Source organism: Ascaphus truei, chromosome 1 (genome assembly GCF_040206685.1).
Source record: "Ascaphus truei isolate aAscTru1 chromosome 1, aAscTru1.hap1, whole genome shotgun sequence".
Taxonomy (NCBI): Eukaryota; Metazoa; Chordata; class Amphibia; order Anura; family Ascaphidae; genus Ascaphus; species Ascaphus truei.
In genome coordinates, this window is record NC_134483.1 from 374166851 (window position 1) to 374190175 (window position 23325).

A 23325-nucleotide genomic window follows, 5' to 3' on the forward strand; every position below is an offset into this window, starting at 1 on the left:
GGGACATAGTGGCTGCGCAGTCACCCATATATATCTATTATCTCACTTGAGGGTGGGGGACATATTGTTTGGAGGTTATTGGACATGGGGTGGGATCACCCGGTGGAGGTGGGAGCGTCCTGCGAGACGCAGTAGTGTCTCCTCTAGAGAGGGACACCTGTTGATATATATATATTGCCTATGATATATAGTAAAGCTATCCGTTTGTTTTATATGCTGTGTGTGTGTGTGGAGTGATATACAAGTGTCCTGCGAGGAACCACTTCCCCTCTGGTGGGAGCCATCGCAGGTGGAGGCGCTGCACCAAGTACAAGGTTATACATATTATTAAGTGTGCCCCAGGCTCTCCGTGGCGGAGGCTCAGGCCCTGCGAGCCTACAGGTTATACAGCATATAGTAGCGGACTGTGTTCACTAGGAAACAGGGTTACATATACAGGTATATATTTTTTGATGTGTCTAAAAATCTTTCCCATTAACTTTGTAATGTCCCACTTCTCACTGTATTACTACTATAGTTGGAAGATTACTTCAGTTTTCCTTTCTAAAAATAGTTTTCTTAAGGAAGAATTAAATTATGTTTAATATAAGTCTTAGGGAGATGGAATTATTTAACTAAATGTATTATTGTTCCAGTCCAGACATGGAACCCTAAATCACATTATGAGCCCTTTATAATGTTATATATATATGAAGTCAGTGGAAAGTAGAAAAATCCTTTATGATCAAGAAAATAGCAACACGATTGTAACTACAGTAGTTAGTTATTATTACAGCCATTGCTTTACATGCCCTATTAGCAGAGGGTTTGTTGCAGAACACCAGTGTTTGCAGTAACCATGAGATAGCAGGAGGGGGTTATAGAGCCTAACCAATCAGGGGAGGCTGAATAGACCGGGATAAAGTGAGGAAGTAGCTGATTTATTATGTACATGTGGCTAAACTGCAGCCAATGTAAGGTTTGCATTCAGTCACCGGGTGCAGTTGTGTAGCGGGAAAACTATTGAATACGTTTGTACATCCTAGTCTGAACTTTTCCTGGATCAGCGCAGCAGAGGTTTACTATTGAGAAACGTCAACTTAATACATATCCCAGCGCTTCACCAGCAGAAACATGAGTGCGGAGCAGCTTCAAGTCAATGGGTAATGATCATGATCCAACCTTGTAGCCAGACCAAGGAAGTAGTGTTTACTCCCCATGCTGCCGCTGGTTTTTGCCTGTGCGGGCTCTGCGCCTCCTGCAGCGCGGGCTTTGCGCCTCCTGCAGCGCGGGCTCTGCGCCTCCTGCTGCGCGGGCTCTGCGCCTCCTGCAGCGCGGGCACGTTGCAGAGGGTAGAACCAGTGTGGGATTCTTCCTATCTTCTACCTGAGAACCACGCGGTTTAACATGGGTCCTGCACAGGAGGTTCCCCGCTGTTCTGTTAATGAAGTGGCATTTCATACTAATGGGATCTATTGACTTGTTTAACAAAAAAAAATACTGATTGTAAAATAATCCAATTGCAAAGGTGTGTATACAATTTTTTTTTTTTTTTTTTTTAAGGCAACTCTCAGTTTTTGTCCATACGATTTACATATGTTAAGATGACGGATGTATATTTTTGTTCTATTGGTTTATAAATGTATCAGGAAGAAAATAATCTCCTTCATTTGTATTGCCATGTCAGAGCCTGTTCTGTATACAGTATTCAGCTGCGTGAGTAGCAAACCCCAAATTGTCCGTCTGAACCAGCTGATGTTGCTGCCCCTCCAGGAATAAGAGGAGACAGTTCAGCTTTATGAAACTCTTGTGCTTTTGTATGTTAGATTTATTTTATTTATATAGATCTCGTTTGTTTTGTTTTTTCCCCCAACTTTTTGCTTTTGGTGGGTCACCGATGAGTTTCATATACTCATCGTGTGTGTTTGTGTATCTCTTTATCCATAAATAAGAGGCCACTCCCGGAAATCTGAAGGTTCTCGCCTGGGTGTTTTTGAGTGAAGTACAGTACATCACAGCAGAGAGGGGGGATCTGCATTCAGGTTTTGGGGACAAAGTGGAATAAAAACACTGACCCTTTTCAAGACCTGAGAGTGCACATCCTACTCTGTGCCTTGATATACAATATATTTTACATTGCATGGTAACTTAAATATTTGGTCACTGTCACAAACATTGTATGTTACTTTGCAGGACAATTATGTGTGCGTATATATATTTATATATATATATATATATATATATATATATATATATAATTTTCCAATTATTAAAAGTATGTAATGATCCTGTTGTCCGTTTGTGCACCCATTTTGGTATAAGAGTAAGTTCGGGGGAGACACTGAACTTGGACTCAATAGGTAAGTATGAGTACTGGTGTTTAAAAAAAAAAAAAAAAAATTATACCTATCCCTATTTGTATTTTGCTTGATAGGCCTGCAACTGATGCGCTGTGTAAAAAGCGGGAAGACTATTTAGAATGGTGCGAATATTTTATGGCAGTAGCATTTTTAGCAGCTCAGAGAAGTAAGGATCCAAATTCCCAGGTACGTTAAATGAATGCTCCAGTATGTGGTCTACTGTTGATTAAAATGAACAAAGTGCCAATCTCTACATTTTACATATTTGACTGTTAAACGGAAAAACCCTGATGTTCATGCATGGATATATTTTTTGGTAGAGGCTGTTTACCTGGCAGAACAGCGTAAATAAGGGACTTGTTTAGCCTAACCTTAATTTGCCAGCCTAACCCTAACCAGCACTGATAACGTGGGCTAAATAAGGGAGAGTCAGGTAAATGGACACTTTTAAAAAAAATTAAAATAATTGTTTTTTGTAAGTTTGCACATATTAGCAATGTTGTCATATTGATATCAGTATGACATCAAATTATTACACTTCAGGATCTATCAATGGTCAAAACAAATAATAGAATATATTTACAGTCCAGTCTTCAGAGGTGACACAATCTAACACTACAAGCAGTTTAAAATACTTGTGAAAATATTGGAGGGTGCAAGATTTGTTCTCAATAAAGATATATGCTGTTCGTGTAGTGACGGCAACGCGACGTCACCCAAAAACAAATGCATTGCCCCATGAAGCGTTCGCTTATAGTAAGCGTAACGGCGACAATGCGACGGAGCGTTGCGAACTTTGGAAGCTGGCAATATATAAAATATATATCATATATATATGATTTTTCAAGTGCTGTCGCCTCATGTGACAGCCCCTGAACCAATCAAATGCCAGCAAGCCTGCGCCGCCGCCGCAAAGCGAAATATAACTTTGGTTGACGTCGCCCGTCGCGGGCACTATACGCGCGGCGTTACGGTTGTGAGAACCTGGCACAAATGAAGTTTAAATGCACTGGCAACTTGGGGATCCCCAAAGCTGGGAGGATCAGGTTTTAATGGTGCTGGAATCCCCTCAGTTCTCCGAAGGTACAGAACATTTTTATTGTGCAGCGGGGCAAGGGTTGCTATATAATAATTTCCTTGTTAATCTGCAAAATGCTTGAACATTAAAAGTCTCTAGTTTTCATGAAAAACATTTATTTTTTTTCCTTCTAGGTTGGAGCGTGCATTGTGAATTCCGAGAACAAGATTGTTGGAATTGGGTATAACGGAATGCCCAATGGTTGTCACGATGACGTCCTTCCATGGGCCAGAACGGCACAGGATAAACTAGATACTAAATATCCTTATGGTATGTGAGGTGGAGTGTGTGGTTTTTTTGTTGTTTTTTTTTTTTTAGCAATGTTTTCTGTGTTGTGGACATTAAACCACTTAAAGAAGTAAAATTTCAAAATCCTGTTTCTTATCAGTTTTGTAGTATTAAATACTGCATAAAAAAATAATAATAAAAAAAAAATCCCAGCTCTTAATGCTGTTTTTAATGTACTGTACTGAGCATCCTGTCCTTTTTGGTTTCTATAGCAGGCTCTGGCACACCTCCCTTTTGGGCCCTGCCCCCTCCCCAGCAGTGGAATAGCATTAGCAAAAAATCACAAAACGGGAAAGTGTTGCAGTGTTCCCAGCAGCAAACTAAATCTGAGGTGAAAGCTGTAACGATAGACCACGTTACCCATCGTAATAGAAGTATATCTTGTAGTTGTTGCATTTCACTGACAGAAGGATTGAGTCAGCGGCAGCTTTATTTTGCCCCAAGAGCAGAATATTCACCGATTGATGACAGGCGAACAGATTGATCGGCAGCTCAGGTCATTGGTTTTAATTAAAAGTAATCAAATGCTGCTTATAGTAAAACTTGTTTTCTTGCAAAAACAGGGCAGAGAGGAATGCTTCCTTAAAGTGAAGATTATAGTAAAAGTATTTTAGATCTTTGATTTAAAAAAAAATATATATATTTTCGGGGCACGTATTTTAAATTCAAGGAGTGCAGTTTATTCAATCCCACTCCCGTACTTCCGTGGTTCTTTTATGACATTACAAATTGAAAAATGGCTGATTCTTGACTTCAATAGCAAGTATATCTTAAGCCTTTTATTTTTGAATCTCCATTTTATTACTCCAATATTATACAGTACATATAAAGTTTTAGACATTTTGAGGCTATTTTAAGTGGTTGTCTCTTGCTCTGTTACAACCATAACTGCTCGTTTGATTTTAATAAATGACTATTTTTCTTAGCAATAAAATGAATGGGCTTATGCGTCACATGTAGTATGTATACCACATGCAGTAACGCACATGTAGTATGTATACCACATGCAGTAACGCACATGTAGTATGTATACCACACGCAGTATGTATACCACAATGGGCATCATTTTCTACTTTGCTCATTTTCTGTCATTGGATCTCAACCAAAATCGCACGGTTTGTGTATGGTGTTAAACACTTTTTATTAATAAGTGAAAGGGTTTTATCTTTATATTGCTGTTGCAAGATACATCTATACATACATGGTTGCCTGAACATATGCATACTGTTTGAAGACTTTACTGTATGTTTTGAGTTGCTTGCATTTATTTATATGGCGTAATCTGTGATGTTTTCTATTGCATACATAGCTTTTTTTCCCCCCCTGTCACAAACAACTTTTCATTTTCAATTATGAGAAAGGTTGATCTATGCATTCTTACAAAATACGGTTGGGATTTCCCAGAACAGGTGATGGAAGATGCATTCCCTTTCAGATAAAGCAGTTTCCTTGTTATCCTATACTAAATTGCTGAAATACAATTTGTGCTCCAGCAAAAATAAACATAGAACAAAGGGGTCTATTTTAATATTTAGAATGGAACCCAGCTGCATCACTTGATGAATGTGGTGTGGAGATGAAATAGGATTTTGGTGTGCTCGTTTCGTTTATGCATTGTGAATACGAGAATTTCTCTGTTAAAATGGGCAGTATTTTGTCTGGAGATTTGTAGGAATTGGTCATGTAGGCTTTGAAAACAGATATTTTTAGGCATGTTCCATTTTTCTTTTATATAACTTATTGATGCTACAGTTTTTTTCTCAAACCAGCCTAGTACCCCAGTTAATAAAGAATTGGTTTAAACAAAACATTTGTGATCTGTCCTCTGTAGCTTTCACTCTTGGTAAAATGTATATATTTTAACATTTTCATCTTGGCCAGTTTTCACTTAATAAAAATATGATGCTGTTAAAAATTTTTTTTAAATCAAACTATAAACGGTTTGGTAGAGGAGTGGGGGTTGGTAATTTCAAACTCCCCTGAAAATGAACATTGTGGATTTTATAAATGTGCTCAGTATATCCATATGCTTTCATTTTCTCTAATGATTTATTGTGGTGGAAATGGAATATGGCATTCCTGAAACTATTGGTAGTTGGTCTAATTCCCATGTGACCCACAAACAGTGATACCCATTGCGGAAGGATTCGGGGTTATCAGCTGTGCTTGGAGGATGTATTTCAAAAACGAGCTTTTCTCCAAATGAAGACTAGTTGAATGGAAGTGTACTCCTATAACTGCTCTCTCTTGCCAAGCAAACCTACTACTTTTCTTTACTCCTAACTCTGTCCCCTAACCCCCAATGCTTATTCTCCACTTTTTAACTCCCTTCTCTTCCCAACTACACCTGGACGTCCTTCTACTCTCACAGCCCACGTCCTTGCCACTCACTTCACAGATAAGATTAAGTCAGACAAGACCTCTTCGTGTCCAGCTCCACACACCACCTAAATCCACCCTTGGCTCATTTTCCCGTGACCTGATGATGAGGTCTCTGTGCTACTCATCTCGCCCTACAACCTGCTCTGTCTCTGACACACTAAGCCCCACCCTAACGCATCTTTATTACCTCTCACCTGTGTCATATTCCTCATATAAAGCCCACAGATGACTATTGTGTGTTTTTTTTTGTTTTTTTTTGTCCCATGACTAGTGTTGTGTACCGAGTAATGTTTTATAAAAAAAAAAAACAGGTAACGGGTACCCGGCCAAAATCAATAGTTCTACCCGGTTGGCACTTACATGCAGGGTGGAGGAAGATCGCGGCGACATCTATGAAGAGCAGCAGAGGTCCTGTGGCGGTGGCAGCATCAGCAGTGTCTTCATCCGGCGTGGGAGCAGCAGGACTCCATTACACAGCACAGCAGCAGTGTGAGCCGGGGAACCATGTGACTGGAGCAGTTGTGTTCCTATTGAACAGCTGTCTGTCCAATAGGAACACTCCTGCTCCGTCACATGGTTCCCCGACTCACACTGCTTACCTGCTGCTGTGCTGTGTAATGGAGTCCTGCTGCTTCCACGCCGGCTGAAGACACTGCTGATGCTGCCACATGTAAGTGATGTGATTATTTTCAGCTATCCTGACATTAATCGGCGCCGGGCCCACTTCTCAGTGTCCGGGTAGTTGAAAATGTGCTGGGTACCGGGTAATTCTGGGTACTCGGTACATCACTACACATGACCCTAAATATGTTTTATTTGCTGATTGGTGCATGGTTATTTTCTGTTTCAATTTTATGTACATTTATACCAAGTCCTTTTGGAGTGCCAGCTATAACCCTTTTTTCGTCTGGGTACCACTATTTGCGGATGTCTGAGCCCCCGTGACCGTTTACAACTGGATTCATGCAAGTGCTCCTTTGACATCAGCACTCAATTTATATAGCGACATGTTCATTTTCAGTGGTGGTTGGATCGCATTTTAATTTCTGGCATTTAGGATCAAGTGTTTTGACGTGTATTAAATATTTTACGGAACAGCAACACGTTGCAAAAAATCATCTCCTAAACCTCTGAATATTGAGGAAGTATTGGCACTGGGTGACGTGCTCTTCATCCTTTTTAGCCGACCGTTCATGTAGCTAAATCGATCCAGCAAAAATGTACAGTATGTGTAGGTTATGGTATCTTTTTTAGATAAACCTAATTTTGTATATAGATTGTCCTTCTGATTTCCTTTCTTATAACGGTTCTCTACATTTCAGTTTGCCATGCTGAACTGAACGCGATTATGAACAAAAACTCTGCAGATGTAAAAGGCTGCGTCATGTATGTGGCTTTGTTTCCATGCAACGAATGTGCAAAACTCATCATCCAAGCTAGTAAGTGTCTGCGGTTAGCTTTTTGGTAGTCTTGCAACTTGCTGGTCACTATACAAAGTATTAGGAGCCTCCTTAATGTATAGTTCAAGGTTATGATTGCTTTGCAGCACTTGTTAGTAGCAATTTTTTTAAGCAGTTGCATTGGTTTGCAAGTACCACTTATTTTTTTTTTTTTTTTTGCATCTCAAGTTATTGCCTCATTCCTCAGTTACACTTACACCTTCTGAACATTTTTTTTTGAAGGGGGGGAAAAGGGTTGGGTGGTAGAAATCTCTGGCCTATGATGCCAGATCATGATTGTTTGGTGTTTCTTATTTTTATCAAGCTGATGCAAGCACTTTAGTGATATCCTCGCAGGGGAAAAAAAGGATGCATATCTATGAAGGCAGTCTTGCGTTGGAAGCGCTATAGTATTTATCACACAAACTAGCCTTTGGACCCAGTTTTGTGGAAAAAGATGAAGTAATAAATTGGCATTTCTATAAAATGAGTTTTTTGTTTTAGTCACAGCTTTTTACTTTGTTTTGGAACTGACTAATTTCCATTTTTTTTTTTGTAGGTATAAAAGAAGTCGTATTTATGTCTGACAAGTATCATGACACTCCAGAAATGAAAGCTTCAAGGCGCATGTTTGATTTAGCTGGTATCAAATACACGTAAGGTCAAAGTACTGTTCGTCTTTCTTGTTGCATTTCTACTGTAAATGGTGCGGTGCAGGGAAAAATATATTTTTAAACATTTGCTACATACCTCCAGCTCTTTAGGGCGCCTTGCATAACATTAAATACATTTCTCTATATTGATTGTTGCACACCAAGAAATGGATAAAACGGATGGATAGAGATGGTGAAGTTAAAATAAATGGGGAGAGCATAAAATGTGGAAGTTGTCGGAACAAACCACACATCTCGGGTGAGCGATTAATAAATGTATTTCATATAGCACTTTTCTCGAAGCGTTTCACAATTACACTATAGTGCGCGGTATGCTTAAAATCAGTTTTTGGTGCCAGAGGCACAGTAACTCGCCCAAGGTCACTAGGTTATCAGACAGTGCCTTTACTCACTGGGCCACTCCTTCCACCCCAGATGCTGAGATGTTCTGCCTCAGAAAACGTGCCCCCCCCCCCCCCCCCCCTATTTTCTGCACCCTGATCTAGAGGGAATAAGGGGCAGTGTTGAAACCAAAAGGTAATATAGCTGTTCATTGTGGGATGGAGTATGTCAAATACCAATAGGGTTAGAGGGAGGGGTGAGTGATGGATGTTATTGGTATACCAGATAGTCTTCCTTGAAAAGGTGAATTTTCATGGTGTTTTTAAATGTCTGAATGCTTGGGTGCCTGGTAGGGAATTTCAGAGAGGGGACCCCATGAGAGAAGTCTTGTAGACAGAAATGAGGAGATATTAAGGCAGAGGAAAGGCAGGTGTCATGGTCAGAACATAGGGGGCTTTTAGGGATATTTTTGGGGATGAGGGCTTAGATGTAATGGGGACAGTGTTGTTGAGTTATGTAAGTCAGAACTAGGGTTTTGCATTTTATTCTATAGGATATGGGAAGCCAGTGTAGGGCTTTGCATAGTGGTGCAGCAGAAGGGAAGCCATGGGTGAGGTAGATGAGTCTGGCAGCAGCGTTTTTAGATGGAGGAGAAGGTTACAGTAGTCAAGGTGGGACAAGATAAGTGATGGAGATAGATATATATATATATATATATATATCTCTATCTATATCGAGTGGAAATCTAAAGGTCAGTGCTCAAACTATGAATTCAACAATGTTGGAGCACCAGTAACTGCTGTGATAAGTGTGAAATGTGACTTATCTAGTATGGGCTGCAGAATTCATAGCCAATTGAAGGGGACCTAGCCAATAGCCAATTGAAGGTAGATCACAAGATAAACCAGCAAGAGTAAAATTGCAGTAGATAAAGGTTGAGCAGAGATTAGGATGGATTTTGTGGATGTTTGGAGGGTGGTAGCAGCAGGAGTTGATCAAGGAGCTGTGCAGAGGAAAAACCCTAGAACCTAACTTTTCCAAGGCCATAGAGGGGGGAGCAGTGCTGAACAGCGCTGACGCTGAGGCTCGCCTGCTGAAGCTGTGCGATTCCATGCACATACAGGCGAGCCAGCGGGCGCGATAGGGATGCGGGGGGAGGTGGTTGGAGGCGGGGCAGTGACGTTGCTGGGCCAATCGCCCGCGACGCACTGACGTCAACGTCACGGCGCCGACGTCATAGCTTCGCGCTGATTGGATGTTTTCAGCCGACAGCGCTCTGAAAAACAGCTTGGCGCTCGGCTGAAAACTCCATCTCGTCAGCACGCCTGCGGACGCTTGCGTGAGCCCCCTCTCAAGGCATCCTCATTGAGGATGCAGGGGCTCAGCGCGGAGCGTCCACACGGCTCAGCGCGGCCTGTCCGTCTATGGACTCGGCCTAACACTTTAACACTAGCTGCCCTAAAAAGGCTGCCTAAGCATAGCTTTAGTACTGACGGTGATTTAAAATCTTCTTCTCTCTCTCTTTTTTTTTTTTTTTTTAATAGTTTTTTATTTCCCTTTGTTCGTGCTAATGACACACTTCATTGTGAAATACTTATGACTAATTTTGTATACCTTGTCAAATATCACCCAAGTGTCTTACTTGCATATATTTTAAAAAAAAAACGTTTTTAAGCATAATCACGATGTACAGCAAAGGTAAAATAGAAACGAGTGTTTGCATATGCTCCACTGCTCACCGTATCTGCTTAACGCTGTACATTTAATTTGCAAACGAAGTTGAGAACCTGTGGAAGACCTGCAAATAAACATGAATGATCCCTAAAGGGCTAAAAAGGTCCCTATTGGATGCGCTCATTGCAGAAGACAGGGGGATACGACTATATAAGTCTGTGAGATATACAGTATTATCTCATTTGTATGGCTGTCAAAACTGACCATGTGATGAGCTTTACTTGAAAACATCCAAAGGAGGTCCAAAATAGCAACCACAAACCATACCATTTTATTAAATCAACTATTATACGCAAGGGAAATTATTTACAGTGAAAAAATACTAAAATCCCCATGGTTGGGATGGTGACGAAGGACCTTACTGGTTTGCCCTACTTTCTCCCTCTTGGAACTACATTTTTGTTCCTTGCCAGTGTTACAGCAGCACTCCAGGCTACATTTCTTTCTTTGTTTTAATTTTTTTAGTTCTAGGATTCAAGCTGGGTTCTCCAGAGCTGAACGATGTTAGTTTTGGCTTCAGGACCCCCTGCTTCTTGATACACCTTCCTTCTGCTGGTTTCTCCTTAATGTTTAAAATTTTGGTCACGTGGGGCCAATAGAATGCCGTGTGACAATTTAAAGCTGCCATTGTTGGGCCCCAACAAGCCCCGTCGGAGCTGCTACCTGCATAGATACCAGCACCCCCTATAGAGTAAGTATCTCGGGAAGCAGGGTGTCCCCGGAGCTGAAGTAAACATAGCTCCGCTTAGGAGACCCCCCCTTCATTTCAATCCTATAACTACAAAAATAAATCAAGCAAGAAATGCAACCTGGCGTGCTGCGTTAATAGCTCAATGTGTTCTTTAGTTTATATTTTGGTTGCAGGTCTCTTTGACTCTCAAAGAAAGATTCCTCCCAGCGTGGGAAGGATGATGGCGGTGCACTGCGTGTCAAGCAATAAACGATTCGTTCCAAATGAAGGAAGTGCGGTGGATGCTGGTTCAAAGTGTCAAAGTTTTTTATTGAACGTGTAGCAGCATACTGGATAAAAAAACAAGAATTAGGAAAGGGACCTCTGACGCGTTTCGTGCAGGTAATGCACTTTATCAGTCTTGATAAAGTGCATTACCTGCACGAAACGCGTCAGAGGTCCCTTTCCTAATTCTTGTTTTTTATCCAGTATGCTGCTACACGTTCAATAAAACTATTTTGACACTTTGAACCAGCATCCACCGCACTTCCTTCATTTGGAACGCATTGTTTAATGCTTGACACGCAGTGCACCGCCATCATCCTTCCCACGCTGGGAGGAATCTTTCTTAGGCCGAGTCCATAGAAGGACAGGCCGCGCTGAGCCGTGCGGACGCTCTGCGCTGAGCCCCTGCATCCTCCATGAGGATGTCTTTAGAGGGGGCTCACGCGAGCGTCCGCAGGCGTGCTGAGGCGCTGGATTTTTCAGCCGACAGCCAAACTGTTTTTCAGAGCGCTGTCGGCTGAAAACATCCAATCAGCGCGGAGCAGCGTCAACGTCAGGCCCCATGACGTCGGCGCGTTGACGTCGGTGCTTCGCGGGCGATTGGCCCAGCGACGTCACTGCCCCGCCTCCCTCAGTCTCCCCCCGCCTCCGATCACGCCCGCTGGCTCGCGCAGATTTCAGCAGGCGAGCCTCAGCGCGCCTCAGCCCTGCTACCCCCTCTATGGCCCCAGCCTTAGTCACCGCATTGGGCTGAGAGCACGCTGCATCAGGACTCTACAAACGGAGGTCGTGAGTACCCACATGGGATCTATTATCATATTATCAGAGGTCTAGCTCTAAGGGTTTATGGACTTGTAGATTTATGGGTTAGGTTTCCATTATCATGGATTTCCTTACATCCTAAGATGTCTATTCACCATTGTTATACCCATTGTTATACCCTAAATTGTGAGCATTAATGACCCAATTCTGTTTATACTCGCATTTAATTCCTGGATAAGTCAAATGCATGTATAATCATGAATAAGAAGAATATTATTGAGATGCAGTCTTTTGGAATCTTTTTGAGTATTGGATTAAGAGACTAGTCTCCGTTTTTCCACTTTGACTCTCATACTGTTTTATTCTGTGTAGTACAATTAGTTTAAATTTAGAATGTTTCATGAATATTTATTTTTTTATGCCAGAAATTACATTAGCTGGAATAATAGTAAGTACACCACTGTTTGTAAAGAGTATTAAATATTATTTTGCTTCTGGTGCTTACCTTCCAATGGTCCCGGCGTCTCAAAGCTGGACCTGATAATAGGCACAAAATGGAGGAAAAGAAAGAGCACACAGGAGACTTATTTTGAGCTTGAAAAAACTTCAATAAAGTATTCGCTGCATCAGAGCTAATAAAGATAACGTTTCAGGACTAATGCGTCCCTTCCTCAGACCCAGCACCCAGAAGTGCTGGGTCTGAGGAAGGGACGCATTAGTCCTGAAACGTTATCTTTATTAGCTCTGATACTGCAAATACTTTATTGAAGTTTTTTCAAACTCAAAACTAGTCTCCTGTGTGCTCTTTCTTTTCCTCCATTTTGTAGAAATTACATTATCCCCCTATCCTTTGATCAAAGCGCTTTTTTTTTGTTTTATTTTGCATGACAATTATGCTCACTGCTCTGATTTTGCTTTTAACTCGGTGAGTGTATTGAAGGGCTGAACTGACCTTGCACTGATAAATGTGTGCAAAGACTAGAACTTGGGTGTCATTTTAAGAAATGTTCATCTACTAGTACAGGGGTGTGCAAAGCGCGGGGCGGCGTGAGATTTTCTGGGGCGATGCGGGGGTTACAGTCGTTCGCGCTTTTCCCGGAGGCATTTAAATTGAATACCGGGGGATTCGCGAGGCCTCCAAATCTCATACCTGGTCTGAGCTGCCTCTTCGGCGACGCATCAAATGGCAACGCGTTGCCATGCCGACGTGACATCATATGACGCCGCGAAGCTCGGAGCCGGTTAGGGAAGGGGGCCTCGAGCAGAGGGCTGCGGGGTTTGCAAACAGAAAAGTTTGCGCACTAGTATACACGTTTCGGGCTGACTAAGCATCAGATTTTAGATGCAGTAAAACCACAGTAGCAAGTGGTGGGGGGGAATGCTAACTTTAAAAAAAAAAAAAAAAAAAACGAGGATGCTTATGAAGTTTTAAAATTGAACTGCAGTAAAAAGAGAGGGTGGGAAGAAGAATCATGCTGTACAAAGGAAAAAAACTTTAGCAATGAAACCAACTCCTTGAGCTACATTGTTAGAGATGTTTTCTTTCCCTGATAATTTATGATCTCTGGTAGCTGAAAAACACACAGCCTCAGCAACCCCATGTGTTTTTTTGTTTCAGTCTATCCCTTCTAAGGATTCTCTCTGCATGGGGTACTATAATTGGCTCCTCTAGAGAGCACGAATCCTAGGATGTATATATCCTTTTATATATCCTACTTTGGTTTTTTTTTTCCTTTCAGTTTGGTGTGTCTGTTTGCTGATTCTAATGATAGAATGTGCCGCAGTATTACTCTTCTAACATGCATGTGTATATATTTTTATATTTTTAAGGACATTTATTCCCAAACGCAAAAGGATTGTCATTGACTTCGATGCGATTAATAGCAGCAGACCGACTCCAAAACCATTGTGAGCCAAATCTTGTGGCATCCTTCTTTGTTCATTGAGCATCTTAGATTTGTATCTTCTTCTATGGAAACCAGTAAATAATGGTCTGTTACAATTTCCATTTTTTTTCTCTCCTTTTTATAGAATGTACTTTTGCCGATTTTTGTATTTTGCTTGTTGCTTTCAACATTTAATACCCGACACCGATCTTAACGACTCCCCTCTAATGTTGCCTGTACAGTGTGTTTTGTAATGTTTCTCCAGTGCTGAGGTTATTGGTGTCGCTCAATTGCGGTGTGACGAACATTTTTCATGATGTATAAAAAGTAGAATAGTCTGTTTACTGTATCATTTTTTTTTTTCAAAGTGGTTACATAGAATACTCTAAACTTGTCACTTAATTGTATTTCCTGCTAGATATTTTACAATTTTATTTATTTTAAAGAATTGGATATATAGATTAGAAGTATAATAGCAACTTAAAACCACCATCTTAAATTTGTCCTACAAAAACTACATTTGTTTTTCTGTATAGTCAGGCTTTTTTTTGTGTAACTTGGCTTCTCTACAAGGAAGAGATGTAATATATATGATTAGTTCTTCTCCCCATTTGTATGTGTAAATGTGCTTTAAAACAATATTACTGTACAGTTAGAATTAGGTGGTTTAGAATGTAAAATGGTAAACAAAGTACAAATCATACCATGTTAAATGAGTACATATCCAAAGAAAGTGTTTTTTTTAGGTTTGTTAGGTTTTGCTACTTCATTTGTAAATGTTTTATTGTGCTGCTATTAAAAAATGTTTTAATTGGTCATATGGAAGTTCTAACCTTATTTTCTATGATTCATATACTACCGAATTAATGTCAGTTTTAGCTCATGCTATGCACACTTATTTAAAGTTGACATGCAGAGTATTCTGTTGAGGGTCTGAAGACTGCAAAATGTGTATTTCAGAATAACGCTATAGCTCAATTGATGAAAGGGACTCTGGGAAAGTAGAGGTGTGTGTGTGTGTGTGTGTGTGTGTGTGTGTGTGTGTGTGTGTGTGTGTGTGTGTGTGTGTGTGTGTGTGTGTTGCCTAGGCTTAAGGACAACTTTATACTTTTTAGATTTCTGTTATTCCTAAACTCTTATGTTCCCCCTACACTTGACTTGATATTGGCAGCCAGAAAACTCCACTGGTAAATTAGGTTCATAAATGAAATCCAGCCTCAAAACCAATTCTTTTGAAATGGAGCTTATTGTAATGCTCGTTTTTAAATTGGGTTATCAGCCTTGTTTTTTTATTTTTTTTTAAAAATCCTAACAGTTGGTTTTTATTTTAAAAGAGAACAAAAAAACGAATATCAGCTCCAAAAGCAAAAGGTAAGTGAAATAAAATAAATTGATAATGGCAATGTCCGGTACATATAAGTATAGATGCAGGGAGAGGGGAGAAATAAGAAGCAAGGTATAAGAAGTGGGGTACTTAGAGAGGTTGGATTCCCACCAGGCTGTGTGACCCCATGAGAAGCTTCACCTTACCCCCGTCTCCTTCCAAATGAAGTGGTGTAGAGCCGCACGCTCACAAGGTGTCACCACTAATCCATTCCTCCCGCAACAGTGGTGAAACCGGTGGTGTCCTCCGATCCAGGCAGCAACAGAAACAAAAAATGATCGAGTGGATTACCGCTTGCTATGAAAAGAAGTTGGGGAACTCGCCAGATATGAAGGTTAAAAAAGTCTTTAATGAAAACTACATAAAATGACAAAACTCCTCCTCCCACATGTTTCACGCCCACTATGGCGCTTTGTCAAGAAGTTCCCCAACTTCTTTTCATAGCAAGCGGTAGTCCACTCGATCATTTTTTGTTTCTTATATTTTAAAAGTCCTGCAGTAGTGTTCACATGACAACCCACCAGGTAATAGAGCCATTAAGGATTTAAGAGTTGAGAGAAATTCTTATTCTGTGATTTTTATGGTACAACTCAAAAGGTGCAATTCCATGTAGCCAGCCAATAAACAGCCTTTCCTAAACAATCTAATTGGCCTCCTTGATCTCCAGAGAAACCAAAATCTGCTTTTAGCATGGTTTTAATTCCAAATTGCATTGGGGGATTATCAACGGGCAAATCTTTCAGTCTATTTTGTATTATTTACTCTTAGTCCACCCTGTCCTTATTAGAGAGCCAGTTTAAGTAGCAATACTACATTCCACCTTTTTTTCTTTACTATGTAAAGCATGTGGCAATGTACAATTGTACATTCTTACCTAAACTGGCAATTGTGTGGTGCTCCTTTTTTTTTTTTTTTTATAAATCTAAATAAACTTGATTGTGTGACTAACATAATGGCCGCCTTTCAGTTTTAATAAACCCAGGAGCTACAATGTATCCTGATATTACTAGGGTAGCATTATTGGTACAAATTGCTGCTCAAACTGTTGGGAACACTGGCAACACATTATCACATAGGCAAGTGTTGCAAAGATCTTGCACTGCTTGGGAGGTGGGCGAAAACCTGCTGTAGAGATCAAAGAATGCTTTAAAACTCATAAAAATGTCACGGAGTTTAAAAAAAAAAAAAAAAAGTAAATATCTAATACCAAAAAAACAACTGCACATGGTAACTGGGACAACTGTCACAAAGAAATTATTGAAAACAATCAAGCTTATACATTATTCATTACTACTGTACATGATTTGTCATTAGTCATGCATATATGCCATACTCTAATAAACCACTAAAATATGATTGCATCGAGGACAATACTGATGCCTTCCATCAAGCTGGCTTTTTCCTGTTCCAAAATACGCTCTCAGGGTACGTGCACTCTTGGGGTACCTACTTCTCCCCCTTTCTCCCTTTACTTTCTCCCACCCCCCTGTTGGCAGAACATTGTGGGGACTGAGATGCAGCAGGAAGGACAGAGCGGAAATCCCTCTGTGGGTGGTGCCTAGGTGAGGAGACAGGGCCTCATGTAGAGCAGTGTGGCGCTGGGACTGCAGCCTGAGACAGGCTGGGAAAGGTGAGAGGGAGGGTAAGGGTAAAATGATAGGGGTAAAAACAGACATGAAAGGGAAGAAGACAGAAAAGAGGAGACAGGGAAAAGTAAGTACAAGAGAGAAATACATAAGAGGAAAAATAAAGACGTGAGGGGCAGGAAAGAGACACATTGGGGGAGCAAAGAGGGAGACAAGAGAAACAAAGGGGGAAAAGAGAGACAGACTTGAATGGGAGAAGAAAGGGACATGAAAGGAAAAGAGACCGACACGAGGAGAGAAGAGACATGGGGAGGGGATTAAAGAAGGATACAGATGTGGGAGAAACGAGGCAGACATGAGGGGAAAAGAGAGGCAGAGGTCCCAAAATGGGGCCGTCGCGTCCATAAGGGCTGAGTGCCTCCAGGGGATACTTTAATGTGCCTTCCTTTCCTTCCGCCCTCCCTCCACCACGTGGTTTGGTAGATTTGCGCGCTCACTGACAGGGGGAGGAGGCGGGCTATTTAAACCCTGCGCTTGCAGGAGCTAACCACTGACTTTGTTTTTCCCACCCACCCATCCCATTGAGAATTTAATGTTGTGCTATGTCTAACCATATTTTATGAATCTGTTAGCAGATCCATCGTTACAGCTTTGGCGGAACTGTCAGGCCAGTCATCGTCGGGACACCGTGAATACCCGAAATGTGGCTCCATCAGAAGTGGATGGGTCGCCAGGTAACGGTCCTCCTGAAAAGATTGTGCTGGCTGGAGGCACCGACGTAGGCGGTCGGGCGCTGTACCCCTGGCACCAATCTTAGGTAGCTGAGCTCTATCCTATGCGGGTAGGCCCAGACGGCCAGGATAGGGGGACCTAGGATGAACGGATGACGTGGTTGAGAATAGTCTCCCTGTGGCGGTCGAGTGTCTCTCCCGGTGGACGGTAGATTAGGGCGGGTGGAGGAGGGCTCCCCCCGCCGGAAGATGCTGAGAATAGAGATGACAAAGGACTAAGATTATGGCTGACAGTTATTGGCATGTATTGTTAAAACAATAAAGCTGTGACCATTTTTACTTCCACAAAACTGTCGTCTCAGTTTGTTAGGTGGGGTGTAAGTAAACCACGCAGTATGCACACTAAGCCTTTAATAGAGAGACACGAGTGGGAGAAAATAGAGAGACATGAGGGGAAAAGAGACAGATGTGGGGAGAAAAGAGCGACATGAGGGGGAGAAAACAGAACATGGGGAGAAAAGAGATACAGACAGGGAGAAAGACTAGGGGGAGAACAGAGAGACCAGGGGAAGGGAAAGAGAAAAAGATGCTGGGAAAAGAAACCTCAGGTTGTTAGAGAGGATGACGGGAAAATATATGGGGGATTAAATAAAGAGAATGGCATGTGTGAGAGAAGAGGGAGGAAAAAATACATGAGGGGGAAATAAGATAAATACATGAGGGGAGAACAGAAATGAATGAGATGAGCAATGTAAGAAGAGAAAGACGTGGTGGGGAGTAGAGGAGAGATATCAATGCATGTAGTTCTGCTATCTTCAAATGTGGTGTGTATGGTATTTTTAAGTGGAATTTAGTTTTTAGGATCTAATTGCAATAGACTTACCACATGTTTAACCTTTTGTAGCCTTGTTATTTTTGCACTTCTGTATAAACCTAAAACATGAAATTCTTAGTCAACCTTGCTCAGTCAAATGAAGTAAAAATAAAAGCTCATTTCTCATGTCCCGCGGGAGTGCCTTTTTTTTTTTCCCTCACTAAATTTTCTTTCCCCCTCCAACCCCAATTTTAAAACACAGCAACGATTTTTGCTTTGGGCAAGAGAATGAGAATGTCTTTGCTATTCATGAGCAGGGATGACCATTGCTTGTGTAGTGATTGCTACTCCTGTGGTCACAGGGGGGTGTTTTTTGTAAAATATGTTCTAAAATGGAGCTGTGTTTCAAGTAATATTCATCAGACAACTATTTGTCTGGTGCTTATTTCTGGGACTCTGCTGTTTCGTGCGAATCCATTTTTTCTCTAAACTATTTGTAGACGTTTTGATTTAATTGTTTTACCTTCTACTTTATTGGTCACATTAGGATCTTTGCGTTCTAAATTGATTCAATTGCATTTTTTTTTTTCAATCCCAGCACAATACAATAAAATAAAAACACAAAAATCTGCTTTTTCAGAGTTGCTCAAAAGATGGGGGGGGGGGGGGAAAGAAAAAAAGTGTATGTATGTGATGCAAAAGAGATATATATATATATATATAGCAACTGTAAATATTACTGTATGTTCATTTGCATGTCTTAGACAGGTCTGCAACCCTGTCTTTTTATATATATATATATATATATATATATATATATATATATATATATATATATACGCATGCATGCATGGAGTGCCTACAAATATAGGCATATTGGGAATAATCCCCTTATTGGTGTCATCAGGGGTCTTCTGGTTTTTTATCCTGTCAGGTAAGTACAGTATCAGGTTTATATGCAAAAAGAAGAGTGTGACAGTAGGGGCAACCTGGCTAGCATATTAACGGTTAAGCCCGGCCAGTGCACCTACCAGTTAAGATGGATGACAAGTTTTTGGCTTAAAAAGACCATCTTATTGCAGCCGAAACGACTGACTTGTGTGATACTGTGTGCCCCTTTAACAGTTTATTCCCCCATAGGAAAAAAAAAAAGTAGCAAAGGATGGGCTGGCCTGCGAACTCCCATGAAGGCACTCAACTCACCGGGGTCGTATAAAAATATTTTTTTTTTATTGAACTACAGATGCAGCGGCCGTTATTTTAACAAATCTCGAAATGGATTTTGAGATTTCCCCCTTATTCCACACAAGTTTTTCCGGGGCAGACTATAATGGCCCATCGGATTAACACAGCAGGGGGTCCCTGCTCAGAGTCCTACCGGGGTCTGCCTTTCTGTATTAGACAAGCAGTAAGAGGCTGAATCAGCCGCTAACTGCGCGCCTCTCACAGGCAATCGTGGGGTTTTTATTTAATTTTAAACATTACAGTAATGTAGCAGGGGGTCTCCGGAGCTGAACCTCATTGATTTCGGGTCCAGGGAGCCCCTGCTTCCCGAGATACAGGCCCCGTTATGGGGTGCCGGTATCTCCTATGCATTGAAATGTCCCGATCACGTGATGCAAGACATTTACATGCATAGGAGATACATGTCCCGTTATGGGGTGCCGGTATCTCGGGAAGCAGGGACCCAGGCCTGAAATTAATGCGATTCAGCTCCAGAGACCCCCTGCTACATTACTGTAATGTTTAAAATTAAATATCTAGTAATCACCAATACATAACCCACCCCATGCCCCCACATACTGTAAAACCAATATTTATTTTTTATAAACTGGATTAATACCCCAGGCCGGCGGGGGTCCTGACGGGTGTCCGCAGGCCTCACAATGCACCCCGGGGGGTACCCACTGGGGCCTCCGGGTGGTCCCTGCTAGGCTCCGTGGCCTCCAGGTGGTCTCTGCGGGTGTCTGTGGGCCCCGGTCATCCCCACGGTGACGGGGCCCTCGGGTCATCCCAATGGGTGTCTGGGTGGTTCCCACGGGTGTCCCAAACACATACAGTACAGTAATGGGCAAAATAACTATTATCCAGATATGGATAGTAGATTATTTGCCCATTATTAAACACAACATTAGCTATGCAGCGTAAATAAAACTGTTTTATTTACCCCTGGCAATATGAAGGGTGGCCTCGTCGGCTTACTGCAGGTCCATGTTGTCAGTTGCCAGGAAAAAAAACAGCAAAATACATTCTAATGGCCCCCTAGCCCCTTAATCACCTTAGCGGTTAATAACCGCTATAGTAATTAAGGGGTTAACCCACCCTGCCCCCCTACCCACCCGAGAGGCCTAACCACCCACATCGGACCCACTATACCCACCCTATACCCATTGATTGTTATAGTAGTACATCAAACCCATATAATATGGCATGATCGGCTACTATAGCAGTCAATGGTCACTAATACAAAAGCCTGCCTTTCCAAAATACACAATAATTAAACCTACAGTATACAACAAGCAACAACAACCGTGTAATAGCTCCAAGAGCCAGTGTGTCAAAGTAATAAGTGCCAAGCAGGGCAGATTATAGGAGCTAACACCGGTAAATGGGATGAACGGCTGGTGATAATAGCCCAGTTCACGGGTAATGAAGGAGAGGGCTAAAGGTAATTAGGACAAAAAGTACTCACTCAGTCCCAAGCCCTGGCCCGACCTGGCCCGGTGTGGAGTCCACGCGACTCACTAAAATCACCGCTCCGCTTCTCTCCCGGTCTGGCTCCAGTCTTGACGCTGAACAGTTGAGAGCGTCTCCCTCTGTGAGAACTGCAGCTGCTTCCGCATCCGGTGGTGGACACTGATCCTCACACGAAACGATACACAGAAAAAAGGATCCGGGGCCCATCTACTCCAAAAATTGTAAGTACTCACCAGCAAGTTTAATAAAGTATAACATTTTTAACTTCTCTGCTGGTGAGTACTTACAATTTTTGGAGTAGATGGGCCCCGGATCCTTTTTTCTGTGTATAGTATACAACAAGCACCTAAACCCCCAAACTGTAAAATTAAACGCAATAGGCAATCAATCAATTTCATAAAACCACTAGCCAATCAATTAAATAAATCACACCACTAGACAATCAATTAAAGAATTCACACGACTAACCAAACAATACATTCCATATATAAAAACAGTAGCCAACACATCAATTAATTAATACATCCACTAGGCAACGCATACATTAAACTATTAGCCAACAAATTACATCATTAAATAAAAACGCTAAACAATCTGTAAAAAAAAAATACAAATCAAAACACGCCATCACAATTGAAAACAATTTAATCAAAACAATAAACATACATAGAAAAACTAACAGGCAATAGAAGAAATGTATTTGCAAAAAAATACATTGGCTACCACTGTATTCATCTGTACCCTAAACAGGTACAGATTAATACATTAGCAGTCAATGGGCAATGAAAAACATAAAAATAGAAAAATCCAATACAAAAACCTGTAAAAAATAAAAGTACATACATTCAATATTGATCTTACCTTTAGAAGCGTAGGCACTCCGAATCCCGGGGGAATCGTCAAGTTCTCATCCGGTGACGTCACAAAACACAATCCAACGCCATCCACCGTGAAGAGCCGGACCAGGTAACAAAATTCTTCTTTCTTTAATCTGGTATCACAATCTTCTTTCTTCATCTGTGACCATTTCTTTCTATTCTTTATCTTCTGTCTTTATCTTCTTTCTTCATCTGTCAATCCAACCCCAAGTTAGATCCACGATGTTGCATCGCCGGCTTCTTGAGCTCACATGAGCCGTCACGGCCTTAGGCTCAATTGCATAGACAAGTGGGACTTTTAAACTTGCTAGGATGCAACTAGCATCTCCGGCGGTATAAGATGTTTAGCTACAAGCAAATCGCTGCCGCGGTTAAAGATGGCAGCATCCGGTGGGGAGATGTGCAGTGGTGATGAGCCCTGCGGTAAGGTGTCCTGCTGTCACTAGTTCTGGTGGCGAACTGGCCCTGGCCACACGTCCCAATCTGTCCCTATGGTACCCAGAAACTCAGCGTATGGAAGGCATCCTACTGAAGTGGTGCCCAGCGAGCTTAGATTCCCCCCGATACCCCTTTTTGGCACATAAATAGGGGCACACGCAAAAAATTTTTTTAAATTATTGCACAAATTCATTAAAAACATACAGAAAATTACAAATATTTTTTTATTACACCAGAAATATGTCCAAAAAAAAATAATACATTAAATGGGCTATATTTCATTCAAAATCTCAGAAAGAGTGGAAGAGGATAAACAGACACATGAAAACATAACAAATAAGACCTAACGGGATGTTAAATTAATCGAACATGGCTAGTTAAGGTAAAATAAATTATATAAAAAAAGCTTGTTTATCTGTTATTCCAATAATCACAGCAAGGAAACAGTTAAACAGTCTAAAAGGTAACTTGGGGAAAATATTTTTTTCAGAATGACACCTTAAAGCTGCAGCTTAATCAAATCCCAAGTTGTATCTCCAAACACTGTTTTCCCTATCTTTATCTCCCTTATTTCTGAAGCCGTAAAAAATGGATAAAAACTGCATACAAAATATACTGATTCTTAGGCTCTGGTATTTCACTGCCTCAATATAACAAAGCTGGCTTATACAATAGTAAAGTGCAACGTGTAGGGAAGGCAGACTTATGTTATAAAGCAATATATAGCAGATACAAATGTTCCAATAGTCAGCAGGAGTTTGGCAAGCAGATGTCACACCTTCAGCAGGTGAAAGTATATCCTCCTGGTACATTCATCGCTGCCTTCACTAACGTGAGTAGATTGTATAGCAGCTCATTTTAAACCGCTTGCAGATAGTCATACACACAGTATTCCTCTGTGCGTTAAAACTTCTTTTCACTTCACAGATTCCATGACCA

General features: G+C 41.3%; 1 protein-coding gene across 1 annotated transcript; it reads left to right on the forward strand.

Moving 5' to 3' along the window:
• Positions 1 to 917: 917 nt before the first annotated feature.
• DCTD (dCMP deaminase) lies at positions 918 to 14664 on the forward strand. Its single transcript, XM_075577998.1, has 6 exons — positions 918 to 1142; positions 2414 to 2525; positions 3552 to 3687; positions 7410 to 7526; positions 8086 to 8182; positions 13803 to 14664. The coding sequence occupies exons 1-6, from the start codon at positions 1114 to 1116 to the stop codon at positions 13882 to 13884; spliced, it is 573 nt and encodes a 190-aa protein (XP_075434113.1). The 5' UTR covers positions 918 to 1113; the 3' UTR covers positions 13885 to 14664.
• The last annotated feature ends 8661 nt before the right edge of the window (positions 14665 to 23325 follow it).